Here is a 17,527-nt window from a genome sequence, read left to right as displayed (position 1 = left end):
TTTGTCTATCTCGGTGTTGTCGTGTCTGTCCATGTCCTGTGCTGTCCTTTCTGTCCGTGTCCTGTGCTGTCCTGTCTGTCCATGTCCTGTGCTGTCCTGTCTGTCCATGTCCTGTGCTGTCCTGTCTGTCCGTGTCCTGTGCTGTCCCCTCTGTCCATGTCCTGTGGTGTCCCCTCTGTCCATGTCCTGTGGTGTCCCGTCTGTCCGTGTCCTGTGCTGTCCTGTCTGTCCATGTCTGTGCTGTCCCCTCTGTCCATGTCTGTGCTGTCCCCTCTGTCCGTGTCTGTGCTGTCCCTTCTCCGTGTCTGTGCTGTCCCTTCTCCGTGTCTGTGCTGTCTCCTCTCTCTACCGCCCGTGCTGTTGACCCCAGAACACGTGCGTTCCTGAGAGCCCAGAAGGCAGAGGTGCTTCTTCCTGCCCTAAATCTGCCATCGTGTGAAGAGGTCACTCAGTGTCCCCATGCCTGGCCTCCACCTGCTCTGCTGTCTTTGGGGTGCTCCAGGGTTCAGCATGGCCTGCTTTCTTCTCTCCCCGACTGCCCACACCCAGCCTGAGACCCCGCTGCCCACCTGGCCTGGCCTCGCTGCTCAGCCCTGTGCCGTCACACCGCCCGGCGCCCTCCCTGACTCCTCCATGTGCCGACTCCTCTCCTTGCCGACTGCTCACCTGGGAGGGCCTCAATCTGGCCCTGGCCTGTCTCTCCTCCCAGCTCTGCCAGCCCCGCCTCCAAGCTCAGCCTCATTTTCGGTCTTCCCTTCCCTGCTGTGGCTTTGGCTGGGCCACGTGACACAATGGCCTTTTCTGGCCCATGGGGAAGCAAGTCTCTGCAACTGTGGCTTAAGGGATGGCCGACAGTGCTTCAGTTATCTCAGTCATTGGCGCCTTACTCCACAGTCCTGGCTGAACTGCACCACAGGTTCTGTGGGACAGATGCCAGTCGCCCTGTGGAGACGCAGAGGGACACAGGTATTCTGGCATTGTGCTCTTGCACCGGCTCACGCCCGCACACAACAGCCACCGCAGTTTGCGGGCCACGCCGGTGCACCTGGAGTGACGTGCAGAGTGAACGGCTCAGGGCCCTGCTGGCAGGACCCACCAGCTCTGCCACTGGGTCCACTGCCCGCTACGTCACAATCCCCTCATGTTACCCCTGAGTACTCGGTGGTGTAACTTCCGCAGGTTAGGGGGGTGCGTGAATGCAGAGCACGCAGGGCCACCCTGTTCTGGAGTTCGATCGCTCATGACCGCGGTCCTGCTGTGATCACGAGTGCTGCTTTCTTGGGGGGCAAAGTGCGGTGGTCTGCGTTCCTCACTCCCCAGCAGTCACGCCCACCTCTCATGGAAGTGCCAGCCTTGCCATCTGGCAGTTGTCACCACCCCAGGGGCACCACTGTTTTCTAGGACACTCTTCAAGGGTCAGCCATTGTCCATGTCTCTCAGCAGCTTATCGAGGTCTGCCTTGTCTCGGGGGAGTGACAGGCACAGTTTATGACACAGGCCAGCCTGGAGAAGCACAGGGTCTGCGTGTGAAGATAAGCCTGAAACAGCAGAGCTCTGCTCACAGACACTTAGCCAGGAGCCTATTTGTGGGGCAGTTCCTGGGAGCTTAAGGGAAGGGAGGGAACCCTCAGGTGAGATGGGCGAGGGCTGTTCAGGGAACATCTGGACTCGGCCAAGAATTTGAAACAGGATCAGGACGTTGGACCTCATGGAGCTATGGGCTGTGCATTTGGAGACTTTTGGGAAGAAGGTTCTAGGCAGAGGAGAGGGTGTTCCGAGAGAGCAGAGAAGTGGTATGTATGTGTGTGTGTGTGTCTGCCAGTGTGTACATGTGTGTGTCTGAGTGTCTGTGTGTGTCTGTGTGTCTCTGTGTGTGTCTGTGTGTCTGTGTGTGTGTCTGCCAGTGTGTGTACCGTGGTGTATGGGTGTGTACATGTGTGTGTCTGAGTGTATGTGAGTGTGTCTGTGTCTGCCAGTGTGTGTGTACCGTGGTGTATGGGTATGTACATGTGTGTCTGAGTGTCTCTGTGTGTGTCTGAGTGTCTGTGTGTGTGTCTGAGTCTCTCTGTGTCTGAGTGTCTGTGTGTGTCTGAGTGTCTTTGTGTGTGTCTGAGTGTCTATGTGTGTGTCTGAGTGTCTGTGTGTGTGTCTGAGTCTCTCTGTGTGTGTCTGAGTCTCTGTGTGTCTGAGTGTCTGTGTGTGTCTGAGTCGCTCTGTGTCTGAGTGTCTGTGTGTGTGTGTGTGTCTGTGTGTGCCTGAGTCTCTCTGTATGTGTCTGAGTGTCTGTGTCTGAGTGTCTGTGTGTGTCTGAGTCTCTCTGTGTGTCTCTCTGTCTGAGTGTCTGTGTGTGTCTGAGTGTGTGCTGTGCTGTCTGTGCCCCTCGCCCACTTGCCGAGAGGCCCCACATCTTATACTATGGTTCTGGGACAAGCTCAGACCCTCCCTGCTCTTTGGCATCTGAGAGTGCCCGGCCGTCCCCTGTGGGCTCGCTGCCCTGTCGTGTCCCCAATGCTGCAGTAACTGTTGCTCGGCACCTGCTTCCTCATTCGGCCTGGGACGGCATGCCATGTGCACAGGCTCCTGCTGGGGTGCAGGAAGCTTGTCGGCGCCCAGGGAAACGATGCTGTGTGGCCCCAGGGGACTCCAGTGAGACTGCAGAGGGTAAAGAGGGTGCAAGATGGAGTCCAGGGCCCTGGCAGGGACTTTACTTTGTAATAGTGAGAGCCGTCCTGCATCCCTGAGTGGGGCCGTGCCGTGATCCCTGAGTGGGAGCGTGCTACGATCCCTGAGTGGGGCCGCGCCACGGTCCCTGAGTGGGCCATACTGTGATCCCTGGGTGAGGCTGGGGCCCTGTGACATGCAGCACTCTTTATGAGACCTTGTGAACCAGTTCCAACCATACAGTCTGATGTGTTTCTAGGCTCTGCTGGAGCGGTGGTCTGTCTTGGTGTCAGCAGCCGCTGTGGACCCCAGACGGTGGTCTGTAACAACAGACTTTCGTTTCTCATGGTCTGGAGGCCGGGGGTCCGAGATGAAGGCACAGGCCCCTCATAGCTGGGTGGGGCCTGTGTCTACCCGCCCTGGGTGCGTGCGGTTCACTGGGGGTCTCCTTTGGGACACAGATCCCTTCCGGGGGGGTGTGTGCGATTTCTTGCTTTTTGTCTCTCTGTCTCTCTCTGGCGAGTGCACGTGCCCTGTAGCAAAACAAAAACAAAAACAAAAATCATCCTCAGCCGTGCCAACCCCAATGCCTTACCCATTCAGAGATTCAGAGTGGTCTTAGCCTGTTCAGGGCTCAGCAAGTTGGACTGAGCTGTAAGTAAACGCAGTGGCTCATTTAAAAACTCGTTTCTGAGGAGGGAGACCGTGTCTCCAGCCTGTGCTGGTCTGTGTTTGCAGCGAGGACCCCCTGTGGTGGGCGTGGCCGGACCGAGTGGCTTATGAAAGCAGAGACTAGTAGTTTGTACTGTAAACACTTTGGAGAATATGTTCTTTACTCTGGAAAATGTTAAGTTATTAAAAGCAGCATTTTGCTAGTGTTTGCGGGGGTCTTCAAAAAGTTTGAGGACATATGTAGTATGGAAGAAACTATGCATGGATTTCAAAACAGTTTGCACCAAAGTAACATACTTTAATTCCATTTCTCCAAAAATGTTTTGAAGCCCTCTTGTGCTAAAATGCACACTTGCTAAATTAAGACCTTTAGAGAAAAAGTGCTCTGTTCAGTTTATAACTGGCATTTCCACCAGAATTTGTATTTTTCAATTTGAGAATGATGTATGACTATCTGGCCTGCTGGGTCACACCTGTCACTTCTCTTCTCCCAAGGGTTTAAACTCACTCTGTCTCTGCTCTGACTCTCACCACCCGCAGACAGGCCAGTCCAGGAGCCGTGAGTCAACCGCGCGTCTGTCAGTCCCACAAAGGACGCGGCCACAGGAGCAGCTGCAGCGCCTGCCCAAGCGCCATGTTCTGCACGAAGCTGAAGGACCTCAGGGTCACGGGGGAGTGCCCCTTCTCCCTGCTGGGCCCGGGTCAGGCTACCAAAGAGCCCACAGAGCAGGCATCAGGAAATGCAGAGAGCCAGGATGCTAGCCTGCCCATGTGCCAGGGTGTCCCAGAGAAGCACCTCCCTCAGAGGAAGGCCAGCCGGGGCCGCGTCTACCTGCACACCTTGGCGGGGAGCATCCGCAGGCTGCTTTTCCCGGAGGTGAGTGTGCCCTCAGAGGGTGACAGCCGAGCTGCACAAGAAGCGTGTTTCTGAGGGGGGCTTGGAGACTTGCCGCTCACCTCCGAGGCTGTAGCGAATGAACACTTTCCTGGGAACATATAAAACACGTTTAAAGCATGTGTGCTCTGAGATGGCTTCAGATGTTTGGCATCAGGAGCTCTTTCCAGAGGCTCCTGCCTCAGACAAGCCGTGGCCTTGCTGCTCTGAGTCGTGGCCTCCTGCCTGGAGGAGGCAGTGGTCCCTGAGCAGCTGACTCCTTGAGTGTAGGGTGCTGAGTGAGGTCTGTCCTCTTGCCACAGCGAGAGTGCTCCAAAGCTGGTAGCTTTCATTTTAAAAGTTAAATTTCTTGAAGAGTAATGTATTCCCTGCTGGGTTTTTCCCTTCTGCCTGAAAAGGGCATTGGGTATTCCCTGCCAGTTTGTAGGCCCGTGGACACCTCCCTTCTCTGCAGGCCTGAGTCTGAGCGTGCTCACTGGCTTGTCCACACCTCTTGGGCTGCCTCTGACCTCTTGGGTGTGGGTCGTGAGCCAGGCCACGTGGCGCCATTTTGAAATCTGGAATGTTTCTGTCAACCCCCGTGAAGAGGACTCTGGAGACAGGTGCTCACCCAAAGAGCCAGGAGTATTAGGGGAGGGGAGTGGGGAGCCCCTCCCTGGGGCTGAGGGCGAGGGTTGTCCCTGATTCAGAAACCAGCCCTCTACTGTGTGAGGTGGTGAAGGGTCTGCCCTCGCTGACATTGAGGACTGGCGGGGCTGCAGAGGATCCTGCCTCACTCACAAGGCGGCCTGGCAGCCAGGTGACCTGGCAAAGTCCGGCGGGGCCTGAAAGGCAGAGCAGTAGCCCCTGCAGACAACGTGCACTGGAGGGGACGAGGAAGGAGAGGCTTGAACGGGTCCAGGACAGACAGACAGACAGGAGTCGAGGGGACTGATTCCCAGTGCATCGTCACAATGGGACTGGGGCTAAGGATCTTGGAAACAGAAATATTTCATTATCCTCATGCACCGCAGACAGTTGGGGCGGGGCTGAGGTATCCGGCCCTCCTCAGGGAGCTGGCGTGTCGCACTCTGGGAAGCGACAGACTCATGCCGGGATCCAGCCTTGGCGGGGGTGGGTTGACTCGTCGGAGGTGGCGCAGGTGAACAGAAGACAAAGGTCTCTTTTCATGCACATCCTGAGTTGGACACCCCTCAGAGATCGCTCTCTGAAGAGTGACCACTGCTAGGAATTATTGTGCCTTTTTATTGAAAATGTGATACATGCAAGTAAATGGGTGAGGTGCTACATGTTCTAATTATCAGTTCATAAAGCTTTAACAATAGGGAGTATAGGTTCCATTCAGGGTTGGATTAAGGGTGGGTCTAGTGCAGTTCCACAATTGTTCGTTTGATGTAGGTTGGTCTTTATGGAATGCAGTTTCAGGAAAGCAGCTCCAGCAAACAGAGATAATTATCAGCTCATGCGGTGCGACAGACATCTTGTGATTACCGAGCACGATGCTGAGAAAAGAAAATCTCAAGTATAGATATTAGTTCTTATGGATCTCAATAAAGAACGGAATTTATATAATTTTGTAGGAATCTAAAACTTAATTCAAGGAATCCCAATATATCTTAAAAGAGTAAAACTACTATTTACTAGGTAAGGGCGAGGACAGCTTTTTCAACTGGCGGTAAAGTGACTAACAAGTTAATGAACTTTAAGGTGAGTTTGTGGCATACTTAAAACGTTCTATTGTGCCTGAGGCGCCACTGCTATGTATTTTGTTAGAACATTAGCCATAGAGGGGCGGGAGTGCCCTGGGCCCGATTCGGCCTAAAAGATTATTCTTAAGCTTATGTTAAATGTATCTTGAAGGGCTTTCCAAAGGTCAGGAAGATTTCTGCCTAGATGTGACTCTATCACACTCTCTACTGTGACTGTCCAGAGACTGTAATTAACAGCAGGTGGTCAGAGCAAAGGGGAGCGGTTGGGGGACTTCCTGGAATATTTTATCATATACTCAGGATGTATAAGAGAGCTATGTAATTCTTTTATAGTAGTATATTAGGGAGTCAGAGAGGGATCGCTTCCCAGCAAGGCAACCACAGTTTCCAGAGCAAATAACAAGCAGCCTTGCCGACATGCTAATTCGACCTAAGTTTTATTCCTAGGTCGCAGGGGTGGGGGGGCGGGGGGGTTCACAGCAGCGGCCTTGCCAACGTGCTGGCCCGACCTAAGAGGTAGAGGTCAAAAGCTCAAAACAAATCCTGGGGCACTACTGGGTCGGACTCCTCCAGGCTCATTCATCAAGACAGAGTGAGGTGGGCAGAGCGAGCAGACGGCCACCACGCTTTCCCTGAGCACCACTGCCGCTGGGCTTCAGGGTCTGGTTGGTGAATATGCGTTGTTTTCACAAAGGCTCAGGTAAAACCTGACGGCCTCCATAGGCCCTGAGCACAAGGTCCTCTTCACCACTTTCATCCGCTGGTTTTTCTGCCTGACAGTCTCAAACGACCTACCTTTTCGGGAAGGCCTAGGATCCTAGGAGGTGGAGTCCATGCACTAGTGGCCAGATGGTGCTCCGCCGAGGCCCTTCGCCCCATGGCAGCGCGTGGCCCAGCGCCGTGCACCCTTGAACCATGACCAATCAGTTCAGCTTCTTCACCAACTCTGAATGTCCTCCTGTCTTCACTAAGTGACACTTTTTTCTCACTGAATCTATTTTGAGTTGACAGAGTCAGTTCTTACCCTGCTTTTTAGTTTTCATTCTATCAATAATCCAAAGAAAGAGACTTGGGAAAGCATTTGACAACATCGTAATTCTTGTTTTAATCAGGTTTAATTCTATGATTATATGTGTGTGTGTGGGGGGGGTATTAAATTTATTATCCTTAGCAAAGTTGGAATGGAAGACTTAATTCAAGAGCTGTGGAATGGTTCAGCTTTGGAAAGTCCCACTGATAATCAGATGCAGGGGGCCAGCAGGTGGAGTGCAGCTGAGGTGCTGGACTCCCATGGCTTCATGAAACTCATGCCAGGTGCATGTGCCTGTGTATGCAAAAATCCCAGGAGGAGAAGGACTGCAGCAGGGCCATCCTCCCTGGGGCGGCCTCTCACTTTCCCTCTCTGTCTCTATCTTTCTGGAGAACACGTGTGCCCTGTGGTGAAAATAGTTTTTTTTTTTTTTTTTTTTTTTTTTTTTTTTTTGGTTTTTTCTTTGGGGTGTATAGGCTTTTGCATTGGGCGTGTATGCTTGCCAGAGAGGGAGACAGAGACAGTGAGAGGGAAAGTGAGAAATCAATCCCATGGGGGAGTGACCATCCCACACACCCCTGTCTTCCCGTCTCCCCCTGGGATCCTGGACTCGCACACACAGAGACACCTGATGAGAGATCCAGGCCACCAGGTCTGGGATTTGAACCACAGCTGGCCACATGGAGTCAAGTGATGTTACCTCTGTGCCATCCAGTGGACTGATGGCAAAAATCTTAAAAAAAAAAAAAAGAAAGAAAGAAAGAAAGAAAAGAAAATGTGATTCTATTTGTGCTTAAAGAAATCGGAGTACACAAGTTAGACCACCTGCTTAAAATAAGGGAGCTAACTGGAACAATGGAAGACGTCTACACCCCAGCGTCATCTACTGGTCTTCTCCTACAGTACTGGTTGCTCATTTTCATGGCTTTGCTCTCGGCAATACTGGGGCTTCTCAGGCACCTCTTAAATGTCTGCCATGGAGAATCGGCCACATCTGTGACACAGACCCCCTGTCAAGTCAGAGCAGACTCGCATACCATGTGACAGCACCAGCCAGCCCAGAGGTCTATGGACACTGGAAAGGTTGAGAGAGGCAGGAGCAATCCAGGAGCGCTCCAGACGTGCTCCAGAACAATGAAAGAAGGAAGAGCTGAGAGAGGCAGGAGCGCTCCAGACGTGCTCCAGACGTGCTCCAGAACAGTGAAAGAAGGGAGAAGCAGGGTTATAATTTATCTTTACGGACTAAAGTGTCATTGGCCTAGGAAATATTCACACTGTACAGATGTTAGAAACCAAGTGAAACAGTCACTTGTCTGTAAAAGCCATGACAGCAAAACTCTGCCCACAGAGACCCAGAATGTCCCCAGTTGGCAGCTGTCCCTGACCTTCTCACAGGGCACTGTCCCGATGTGGGGCTGGTCTGATCAGTGAGTGCATGTCTGTCCTCCATTGAGCCAGAAGATAGTTGTTCAGTAAAAGAAACAATCTCAAGAATAACACCCTGTTCACAAGTGTCCCCTCTGAGGGTCAGAAACCCCGACCCACAGCATACCAGGACCTTAGGGGCAGATATGAGGGGACCCCATTGCCTACGGAAGGCTGCATGAGGTACTCCTGTACTGCAGTTCAGGGCTCCATTACAAAACAGCAGAGTTTCTGGGCGTGGTGCTCCCATGGGCTTGGCTCTGCCTCCAGCCCCAGGCTGCCACTGTGACAGTCCCACAGACAGTGCTGTCTGGCCGGTGGGGTTGCCACTTTGACAGGCAAAGGCTTTGCCTGGAAAGCTTGTGGGCTTCGTCTCTCGCGTGGGCGCGTGGTTAAGGAGGGTTGTGGGTGCCTGGGTGTGGACTTTGTGGAGGAACAGGATCGTGGGGCTCCCGTGAGTGGAGCCTGAACCCACAGGATCCGCTGGCCCAGATGAGGCGATGGCTGGGTTACCGCGTGGTGTCTGTGAAGCCCTGGTCTCACGGGCCTAGTCCGTGTGTGGACCACCCTGGACTGGACTGCCTGACTCCCACACTGGCAGCCCCTCCTCTGGGGCCGGCCCAGAGGACAGGGCCCAGACTCCGTGTGACACCTGCTGCTGTCCAACAGTGAGGCTCCCCTCGGGGAAAATGGCAGGGTGCCCTTTTAAACACATGTCTTCAATTGCACTCTACAGATCATTATTTAAGGGAGTGTTTAAACCATTTATTTTCTATTTTCAGTTCGAGTGGCTGAATCTTGCCTTTCAGAGAACACTGGCAAAGCATGACATACAAGAAGGCAGGTGAGTGTCGCCTCTTCCTGTGTGAGGCCCGGCGACCACCGGTGCTGTGGTCGGAGCTCCCGCCCCGCCAGCAGCTGGTGACCCGCTGCGGTTTGGTGGAAACTGGGCCGAGGGCTCAGCTGCTGCGGATGTGGAAGTGAGGACGCGCACATTCCTGTTTGCACAGACAGCTGAGCTCGGGTTTGCAGAGCGTTCTGGAAAAGACAGGGGTGGGATTCAGGCCTGGGTTCCCAAAGCTGTGATTTAGCCACATCCCCATGTGCACTGTGGTCCAGCTCTGTGGGGCGGACATGTGGCCTTTTGTGCAGGGATTGCCAGATCTTTCCCAGCAGGGAAGCAGGGGTCCCAGGGGTTGGGCCAGAATCCTGTGACGGGGTTACTGAGGACCCAGCAGGCACTGTCCTTTCCCCTGCGACCACACGCACGCACACGCACACAACTACAGTCAGACCTGAGGCCGCTGCGTCGGGGAAGGTGGGGGGAGCTGGGGCTTGGCCAGGCAATGAGGGTGGTATTTCTGCTCGCTCACAGCCAGCGTGATGAAACTAGGCGCTATGCGCTCTGTCTATGCCTTTTTTCTTGTATTCTGTCTTTGAATTTTTCCATGAAAAAGGTTTTAGAAGAAACTTAATATAAGGTGACATTTTTAAACATCTTTCTTGTATAGTTAAGTTTCCAAACACAAGTGGCTGCATTTACTGCTGGTGGGTAACTTGACCGGGCCTGATTTTGAGTCCTGAAATCTCAGGGTTGTTTCCATCGTAAACAATGAAATGGGCACTCGAGGTCGAGTTTGCACACTCACACTTGAAGTGAGGACCGATACCACCGTCAGGAGTGTTTGTGAGCTGCAGGCTGTGGGCACGCCAGGAGACCCGGGCTGCGCCGGGAGTGAGCGTGCACTGTGCGTCTGACGGCGGCCTCCGTCCACAGGCCTCCAGCCTCCCCGTCACCGTGCCCGCCGGGCTGAGTCCTTGCAGCAGGCTTCCTGGGAGCTCATGTTCTGAGCCGTCTCTGTGGCTATGCACAGATTAGCAAGCCCAGACTATCTCTTCAACATCTCAATGTAAGACAAACAAGAACCACTTCATTTGGAAATCGTGAAAGCGATCTGTCACCACTTTCCTGATCCCTTAACGAAAAAGAGCAGAGACGAATCTGCCTCACGTGTCCTCACAACCATCAGCTCACTCAGCTGATCCGGCAAGACTGCACGCCCAGACCGCCTGCTGATTGTGGGCGCCTCCACTCTGTGTGAAGCCCTGGGGCCTCCTGTTTGTTTCCTTTTCTCATGACGGCTCAGTGTCCGTTCCCGGGCTCTCAGCCAACCAAGCGCGGAACAGAGCTTAACCCCAATAAGATAATGGTTACCATCTTCCATCGCCTTAAAAGCAAACCACACCCAAAATCCTAAACAGAAAATGGCCCTTGAGGAACGGCAGAACAGCCTGCCCTCGTGTGTGGTGCACGCGCACGTGTAAGCCTGCCTGCATTTCTGAAGGGGATCCATGTGAGCCCTACTGTGTCCTGTGCCGCGCAAACGGCGTCTCAGGCGGTGGGTGCGTTCCGAGCAGATGCACCCTGTTCTTAGAAACACGCTGGCTGTTACTTCCCTGAGAAAATGAACTAACCTGAAGATACTAACACAGAGAAACAGGTAACAGGGACTCCGGCTCTCTAAATCCACACTGGATGTTGCACCATGCGATTATCCTCAACCCACTTAGAGAGAACACTTTCCACCTAGGATTTTAAACAGTCAAACACAACGTTCTTTACTGGTAAAGTCACAGCCTGAGCAGTTCCTCCCCTCAACCCTACTTCCTTCTGAAACCTCTCAACATACACCAGGGTTTATTAAAATCAGCTCAAAGTTTTAGATTTGTGTGTCTTCAGAATACAGCAAATTGCGCCACGGATAGACCCCTGGGTGTCTTTTAATATGATCAGTCTTTTAATAGCCCATAGAAAATGTAATTATAACATGAATTGTAAAATTTCCCCTCAAAATTAACTTGTATCAATATAAAAAATTATCAGAAATGATTAGGCAGACATGAATTCATACGTTTCTAGTTGAAAGTCCTGAAACACCCTATCAATGAAGAGGTGCTGTCCTGTTGTCAGCTTCCATGCCGTGGAAGTGAGTGCAGATTGATTAAAGAATAGGCTCCTATTACCAAGTTTTTATGTAAGAGTAAAGATAAAAACTTAATGGAATGATGTCTGACACATAAGCCTTAATCGAAAAGCAAGAAATACTATGTATTTGCTCTAGGGGGAAAAAAAACCAAACAGTGATACTTAAACATGAAACCCATCTGCACATGGATTTCTCACCGTGGCCGGGTCATCAGGAAGTCACGGGACTGACGGGTTACCCTCCTGAGTGGCTGCTTCTGCTCCTGGGTCCCCACTGGCGCGACCTCTCCTTGGGAGTAGCCCATGCACACTTAGCTTCAGAGCCATGTCCTCTGCACTTTGGAGTTTTCCAGCATTGCTTTGGATGTGTTATTACTTTTTTCCTATAAACTTGATGGTCAAAAGTTGCTTCTCCAGAAAAGTGACTCAAATGGTCTTCTGCTATTGTTTCTGTATGTTATAATCTGAAGTTTTAGTATTTATTTGTCAGTTTATAATCCAAGGTATTCAAATATTTCCAGGAAACCTTTGGAAAGAGAAGACTTTGAAGAAATAATTGCTGGCCGCGCAGCAGCAGCAGGTAACAGAAGTGCCGAGTGCGTGACACGTGTGTGTGACTGGCAGGCCCCGTGTCAGCAGAACCAGTGTTTTCCCACAACTGACACCCTGGTTTGGCGCAGCATCTCAGTGTGACAGGCTCAGTGTAGCACATTGCGATAACGCGAAGACTAACTTTCAGACTGCAGTTCCGTGAGACCTAGCGTTTCCTCTTGTTTGCTGAGAAGTGGGGAGGGCTGAGGGCAGGGGCCCTGAGATGTGCAGGCCCAGGTCTCAGAGGGAGCTTAGGCACGCCTCACTTCTGCATGGGATTCCACTCTACAGAATAAAGCAGTGTTTAAGGGTGGAAGCAGCCATGGGGAAAGGGCTGTGTTCTCAGGTTGACAGTTACCTTGCGGGAAACAGAGGGACCGTTTGTTCTGCCATCCTTTCCGGAGTCTGAGCATATGGGCCAAAGGGCACAGCTTCATGAGACTAAAGGGTGTGGGTGACGCCAGTGATGACAGCAATGGCCGACTTGCACTGGCCCCTCCCAGGAGCCAGGCGCACGTCTGGGGGGCTCCAAAGAGGGCACTGCTGCCAGTCCTGGCTTACAGGTGCCAGGCCCCTCAGAGGGGCCCCGTGGGGGGCTTTGTAGGAAACACATTCATTTAGTCCCAGATTCCAACTCTTCTTTTATAGCGATGCTCAAGGGAGACAAAAAGTGCAGTACGCACAGATGGGCACTCCTTTTTAGTGACCCGAGGTGGGGCTTTTACCCAGTCAGGGCAGCGTCAGAAACTGAGCAGTGTAGCCCGTTGGAACACAGGCTCCGCACCTGCCAGCGGAAGGGGACCTCGGTCAGCCGCAGGTCACCGCCACGTTGGCGTCTCTGACAAGGCAGAAAACGTCATCTGTGCTTTCAGGGGTCCCAGCCGAGCTCATCAAGACATCGCTTGGTGAAGAGCTTTTCCAAATGTGCTACGAGGAGGATGGACACATCCTGGGCGTGGTCGGAGGCTCCCTCAAGGACTTCCTCAACAGCTTCGGCCCCCTTCTGAAGCAGGGTGGCCACTGCCAGGAAGCAGAAGAGAGGGGCCAGCATGAGGGTGCCTCCATCCTGTGCCTGGACCATGGCCCCGACATCCTGAACGTTTACTATTTCTCCCCCCAGAGGGTCACGGCCCTCATCCTCCCCGGCATCGTCAAGGCCGCTGCTCGCGTGCTGTATGAAACCGAGGTGGATGTGTCCTCGCCACCTGCCCACCCCCAGGACCTCAGCAGCGAGTGGGCACGCCAGCCCTGCCTGCTGCTCTCTGCACATGTGACCAGCACCCGGCCAGCCCTGTCCCCAGGGAAACCCGCGTCCTCGCTGGCCATCCCCGCCTCCCTCTTCTGCAAGACGTTCCCGTTCCACTTCATGTTCGACAGGGAGATGGGCGTCCTGCAGCTCGGCAGTGGCATCCGGAGGCTGATGAGCAGGAGGGACTTCCAGGGGAAGCCCAGGTTTGAAGAGTATTTTGAGATTCTGACTCCGAAAATCCCCCCCACGTTTGACGGGGTCATGACGGTGCTGAACCTGCAGTTTGTGGTACGCGTGAGGAGGGGGGACCACGCCGTGCCGAAGCCCTCCAGGGTAAGAGCCACCGGGACGTGGGTGGGAGTGGTCGCCCATGGGAAGGCCCAGGGAGGACGAGGCAGACATCCTGTCACCTCAAACGCCTTTTCTGACAATTTTGATGTGCTTCAAAGTAGAAATAAGCTGGAAACAAAATCCTTTCTGAATCCATTTTCTTCTGGATTTTTCATTTCTCAAATCTCCACCAAATGTAGTCACCTTTTGTTCCTTAAGGAGCATTTTATGGCCAGAGTAGAAAAACACTTCCACGGCCAGCAGGAAGGTGCTGGGTTCCCACATGGCTGACGGTGGTGTAAGTCCTAGGCCTGGCAGCTTGAAAATCACACCAGATAAAGAAATAAATAAATGTTCTTTTTTCAAAAAGAAAGACACTTACATGAAGCTGTGTTTTCAATGATCACCAAATAGCTACCTTAGTCGGAATGATACGAGGTGTTATTTTATAGTAAAAGCAAGTTTGTTGCTATAGGAGGTGAGTGAGTGGGTCTCCGATCCATACCTAACAGGTGCGGGGAGCTGTTGGTCCGTCGGTCATCACGGAATATGAGGGGAGGCCCCGTGTCCCCACCGGGAAGCTTGTCGTCCTCCCTGGTGGGCGAGGAGCGGGTTTAAACACGGGGTCCCCGCTCCTCCTTCCTCGCCTGCCAGCTCAGAAGACGCGGGGGTGGGTCAGGCCACACGCCTCTCCTCCCCTCAGGTCATGGACCTCAAAGGCCAGATGGTCTACCTCGCCGAGTCCAGTGCGATCCTGTTCCTGGGCTCGCCCTGCGTGGACCGACTGGAGGACTTCACAGGGCGGGGGCTGTACCTCTCCGACATCCCGATCCACAACGCGCTGCGTGACGTGGTCCTGATCGGGGAGCAGGCCCGGGCCCAAGATGGCCTGAAGAAGAGGCTGGGGAAGCTGAAGGCCACCCTGGAACAGGCCCACCGGGCACTGGAGGAGGAGAAGAGGAGGACGGTGGAGCTGCTGTGCTCCATCTTCCCCTGCGAGGTGGCGCGGCAGCTGTGGCAGGGCCAGGCCGTGCAGGCCAAGAGGTTCCAGCACGTCACCATGCTCTTCTCGGACATCGTAGGCTTCACAGCCATCTGTGCCCAGTGCTCGCCGCTGCAGGTCATCACCATGCTGAACGCGCTCTACACTCGCTTCGACCAGCAGTGCGGAGTGCTGGACGTCTACAAGGTAGGGCTCGCAGCCGGAGCGCCTGCCTGGCACCGGGGTGGGAAGGCTGGGAAGGCCTCCCTGGGGCCCTGCAGCCACCACAGTTGGGGTCCTCTACTGGATCACTCAGCTGTGCTAGGGACTGGTCCTGGCCCTACAGTACTGGCTTCCCAGAGAGTGAGCCTGCAAGAAGGGAGGGGAGACAGGGAGGGGCCTTGCAGAGGTGGGGTCAGAGGGCAGGGTCCTCCCAGTGAGTCTGTAGGCAGGAGGCAGGTCAAGGAAGGACTTCCCCAGAGAGACGTGCCCTCCCATCAGTAACCACGAAGAAACCCCAGGTTAGGGATTCTGTAGCTGAGCCTCTGCCAGCCTGGCGCCAAGAGCCCAAGCACCTGCTTCAGGCACGGTGCAGCTTGGTCAGCGGCAGAAGCTCTCGGAGAAGAGCAGCCTGGCTGTGAAGGCCGTTTTCTACCTGCACGCCTGGGACTGAGCAAGCAAGGAACTTCTCATTTCCGGAACAGAAACACACCGTCCAGCACTGTCTGTGACCCACTGTCTTAGAGCGGGGCTGGGGTGATGGTCCTGGTGGAAGAGCCTGCTCTTGACCAGGTGCTGGGGGAGAGGGCCTCCCGCACCTGGCATCGGGGCTCCAGCAATGGCTGGTCCTTTCTGTTTGCTGTTTTATCAGAGGGCACACGCACTCGCTAGAGAGACCCAGAGGGGAGGGGAGTGAGGAAGCACCACATGGGGCAGTGGTCACGCCACAGTCCCTTCTGGGTCTCCCCCTCCTCTCAAGACTTTGGGCATGGGCAGCTCCCGTGTACCCCTCAGGCCACCAGGTCCAGGACTTGAACTGTAGGCCAGTGGGACCTGGGATCCAGTTACCCTAACAGCACGTCATGGGGCTTCGTGTGACTGTTACTAGGAGGGCTCAAGAGGAGCATTCCAGCACTGTCTGTCCCTTTGGAGTGAAAACAGCTTTTGCTGATTTAAACGATCTTGCTTATGTGACCCTGGCATTAGGACAGAGCATGCTTCTCATCTGTATGTCTTGAATCATCTTAATTTGCCAGAGAACAGTCTAACACTTCAGAGCTCAACCTGATGTGAGATACATGGATTGAGGAAATGGCTGTTATTTATGGGAGGACATAAACTCTTGCCTTGTTTCATTTTAGATGCCAGCAGTAAAACTTTCCTTTTGGAACTTCTAACAGGAAATTCCAGACAGAGCCATGATTCCCTTGGGAAGAAAGAGGCCTTGCATGATCACAGATGAGCCCTGCCTGACTGGCTCAGGGACGGCCTCTGGGGGGACTGGCTGTATTTACCGGCAGGACTTTCTGTCTTGAGAACATGCCCTCCCTTGGGATTGCAAGGAGGCTGCTTTTCCGCCTTCTCTGCTGTGAGGCTGAGGGAGGTCACCCCTTCTGCTGTGGCTGGTTCTGTTGGGACCCAGGAGACAGATGGAGAGCCAGGCCCTGCTACCAGGAGGGAGCGGTGGCCAGGCTGACGCAGCTGACGCTGGGGCTGGACCCAGATCCTCGTCCTCCTTCCCCATCCTGCTTGGGCACCGGTCTCTGCTGCGTGGGCCCTCTCTGGGTGGTGAAGGGTGCTATGACTGCCGAGAGTGGTGTCTGCAATGCGGAAATGCCCTGTCTAGGTGGAGACCATAGGTGACGCCTACTGCGTGGCAGGCGGGCTGCACAAGGAAAGCGAGACCCACGCCATCCAGATCGCGCTGATGGCACTGCGGATGATGGAGCTGTCGGGCGAGGTGGTGTCCCCTCATGGGGAGCCCATCAAGGTGAGGCAGTGCTGGGGTGCAGGGCGGTGTGGCCGGTGGGCACAGCTGCAGAGTGGCAAGGGCGCTGGGTTAGTGGCACAGTGGGCTCTCCAGTAACTCACCGGGGTGGGAGTGCTAGGGGCATGCAGAGCGCCAGGTGGCCGAAGCTGCCTGGGAGCAGGGCCTTCAAAGCTCCTCCAGCAGGCACGCCGGGCTACCACCAGCCAGCAGCGTGGCCCAGCGCCATGCACCATTGCAGCCGAGGTGGAAAATGGACGTGGCAGTGGGTCGCTGGCCTGGACGCATGCACGACCTTCTCCACGCTTGTGGCGAATCTGCCACCAATTTGGGAGACCAGTCCTTGGCCGACGGTCTTTGGAGAGGGGCTGGCGGTGGGAATGGCCCAGCCTTCTACAACACATACAGCCGAGAGGCAGGCCACAGGGCAGACCACGACTCAGTGTTTCAGGTGGCTCGCTAGGAAGCTGCGGTCCCAGCCATCATGGCTGTCTGCAGGGGCCCTCCCTCATCTTTATGTGCCCGGGCACTGTCCCTGAGCGCAGCCACCCCCAGCCAGGACTCTGCGGGGGTTTGCATGGGGACAGATTAGGGTGTCTTGTGTTTGCTGCATGCTCAGGGACCCCGGCTGGGGGCCCTCGGGGAGCTGAGGGTGTGGCAATGTGGAGTTGAATCCCAGGAGTGGGGTCTGGTCCCAGTGGCTCAGGTGAGGCGCCCTAGGGTCAGGCTGTCACACTGGTTACGTGTGGTTAGGGTCCAGTGAGCATGCCCAATTGATCCCAGCCTCCCCGAGCATGCCAGCACATGCATTGTGGCAGTGCTGGTTGGGTCTGGGGTGGCCGAGGCATGAGGGCACTGCTGGGATGCCTCTTACTGTGTCTTTTCCTCTTCTGGAAGAAGACAGTACCCGTCACAAAAGAACAAGCAAACACGTCCATTTAAACCCTGGCCAGGGCACGTGTGCGTGCGTGCCCAAGATCCCGAGAGGAGAATGGAGGAGAAGGGATTGC

At 54.4% G+C, this 17,527-nt stretch overlaps 1 protein-coding gene across 6 annotated transcripts in view; it reads left to right on the top strand.

Annotated features, from left to right (window-relative positions):
• Positions 1 to 17,527, top strand: part of GUCY1A1 (guanylate cyclase 1 soluble subunit alpha 1) — a 32,017-nt gene that overhangs the window by 6,270 nt on the left and 8,220 nt on the right. For 5 of the 6 annotated variants that reach the window (XM_006164198.3, XM_014582404.2, XM_006164196.3 and 2 more), the window contains 6 exons: positions 3,874 to 4,210; positions 9,175 to 9,236; positions 11,900 to 11,958; positions 12,842 to 13,551; positions 14,252 to 14,737; positions 16,377 to 16,520. In XM_006164198.3, the coding sequence (XP_006164260.1) occupies positions 3,874 to 4,210; positions 9,175 to 9,236; positions 11,900 to 11,958; positions 12,842 to 13,551; positions 14,252 to 14,737; positions 16,377 to 16,520 (1,798 nt within the window). Of the gene's footprint in view, positions 1 to 1,544; positions 1,794 to 3,873; positions 4,211 to 9,174; positions 9,237 to 11,899; positions 11,959 to 12,841; positions 13,552 to 14,251; positions 14,738 to 16,376; positions 16,521 to 17,527 lie in introns of those variants that run through there. The other variant, XM_027766570.1, reaches the window with a different exon arrangement.

The sequence above is a fragment of the Tupaia chinensis genome, unplaced genomic scaffold (assembly GCF_000334495.1).
Source record: "Tupaia chinensis unplaced genomic scaffold, TupChi_1.0 Scaffold143591_1, whole genome shotgun sequence".
NCBI classification, from domain to species: domain Eukaryota; kingdom Metazoa; phylum Chordata; class Mammalia; order Scandentia; family Tupaiidae; genus Tupaia; species Tupaia belangeri.
The sequence above is the reverse complement of the archived record's forward strand: the minus strand, read 5'-3'. Positions and strand labels throughout refer to the sequence as shown.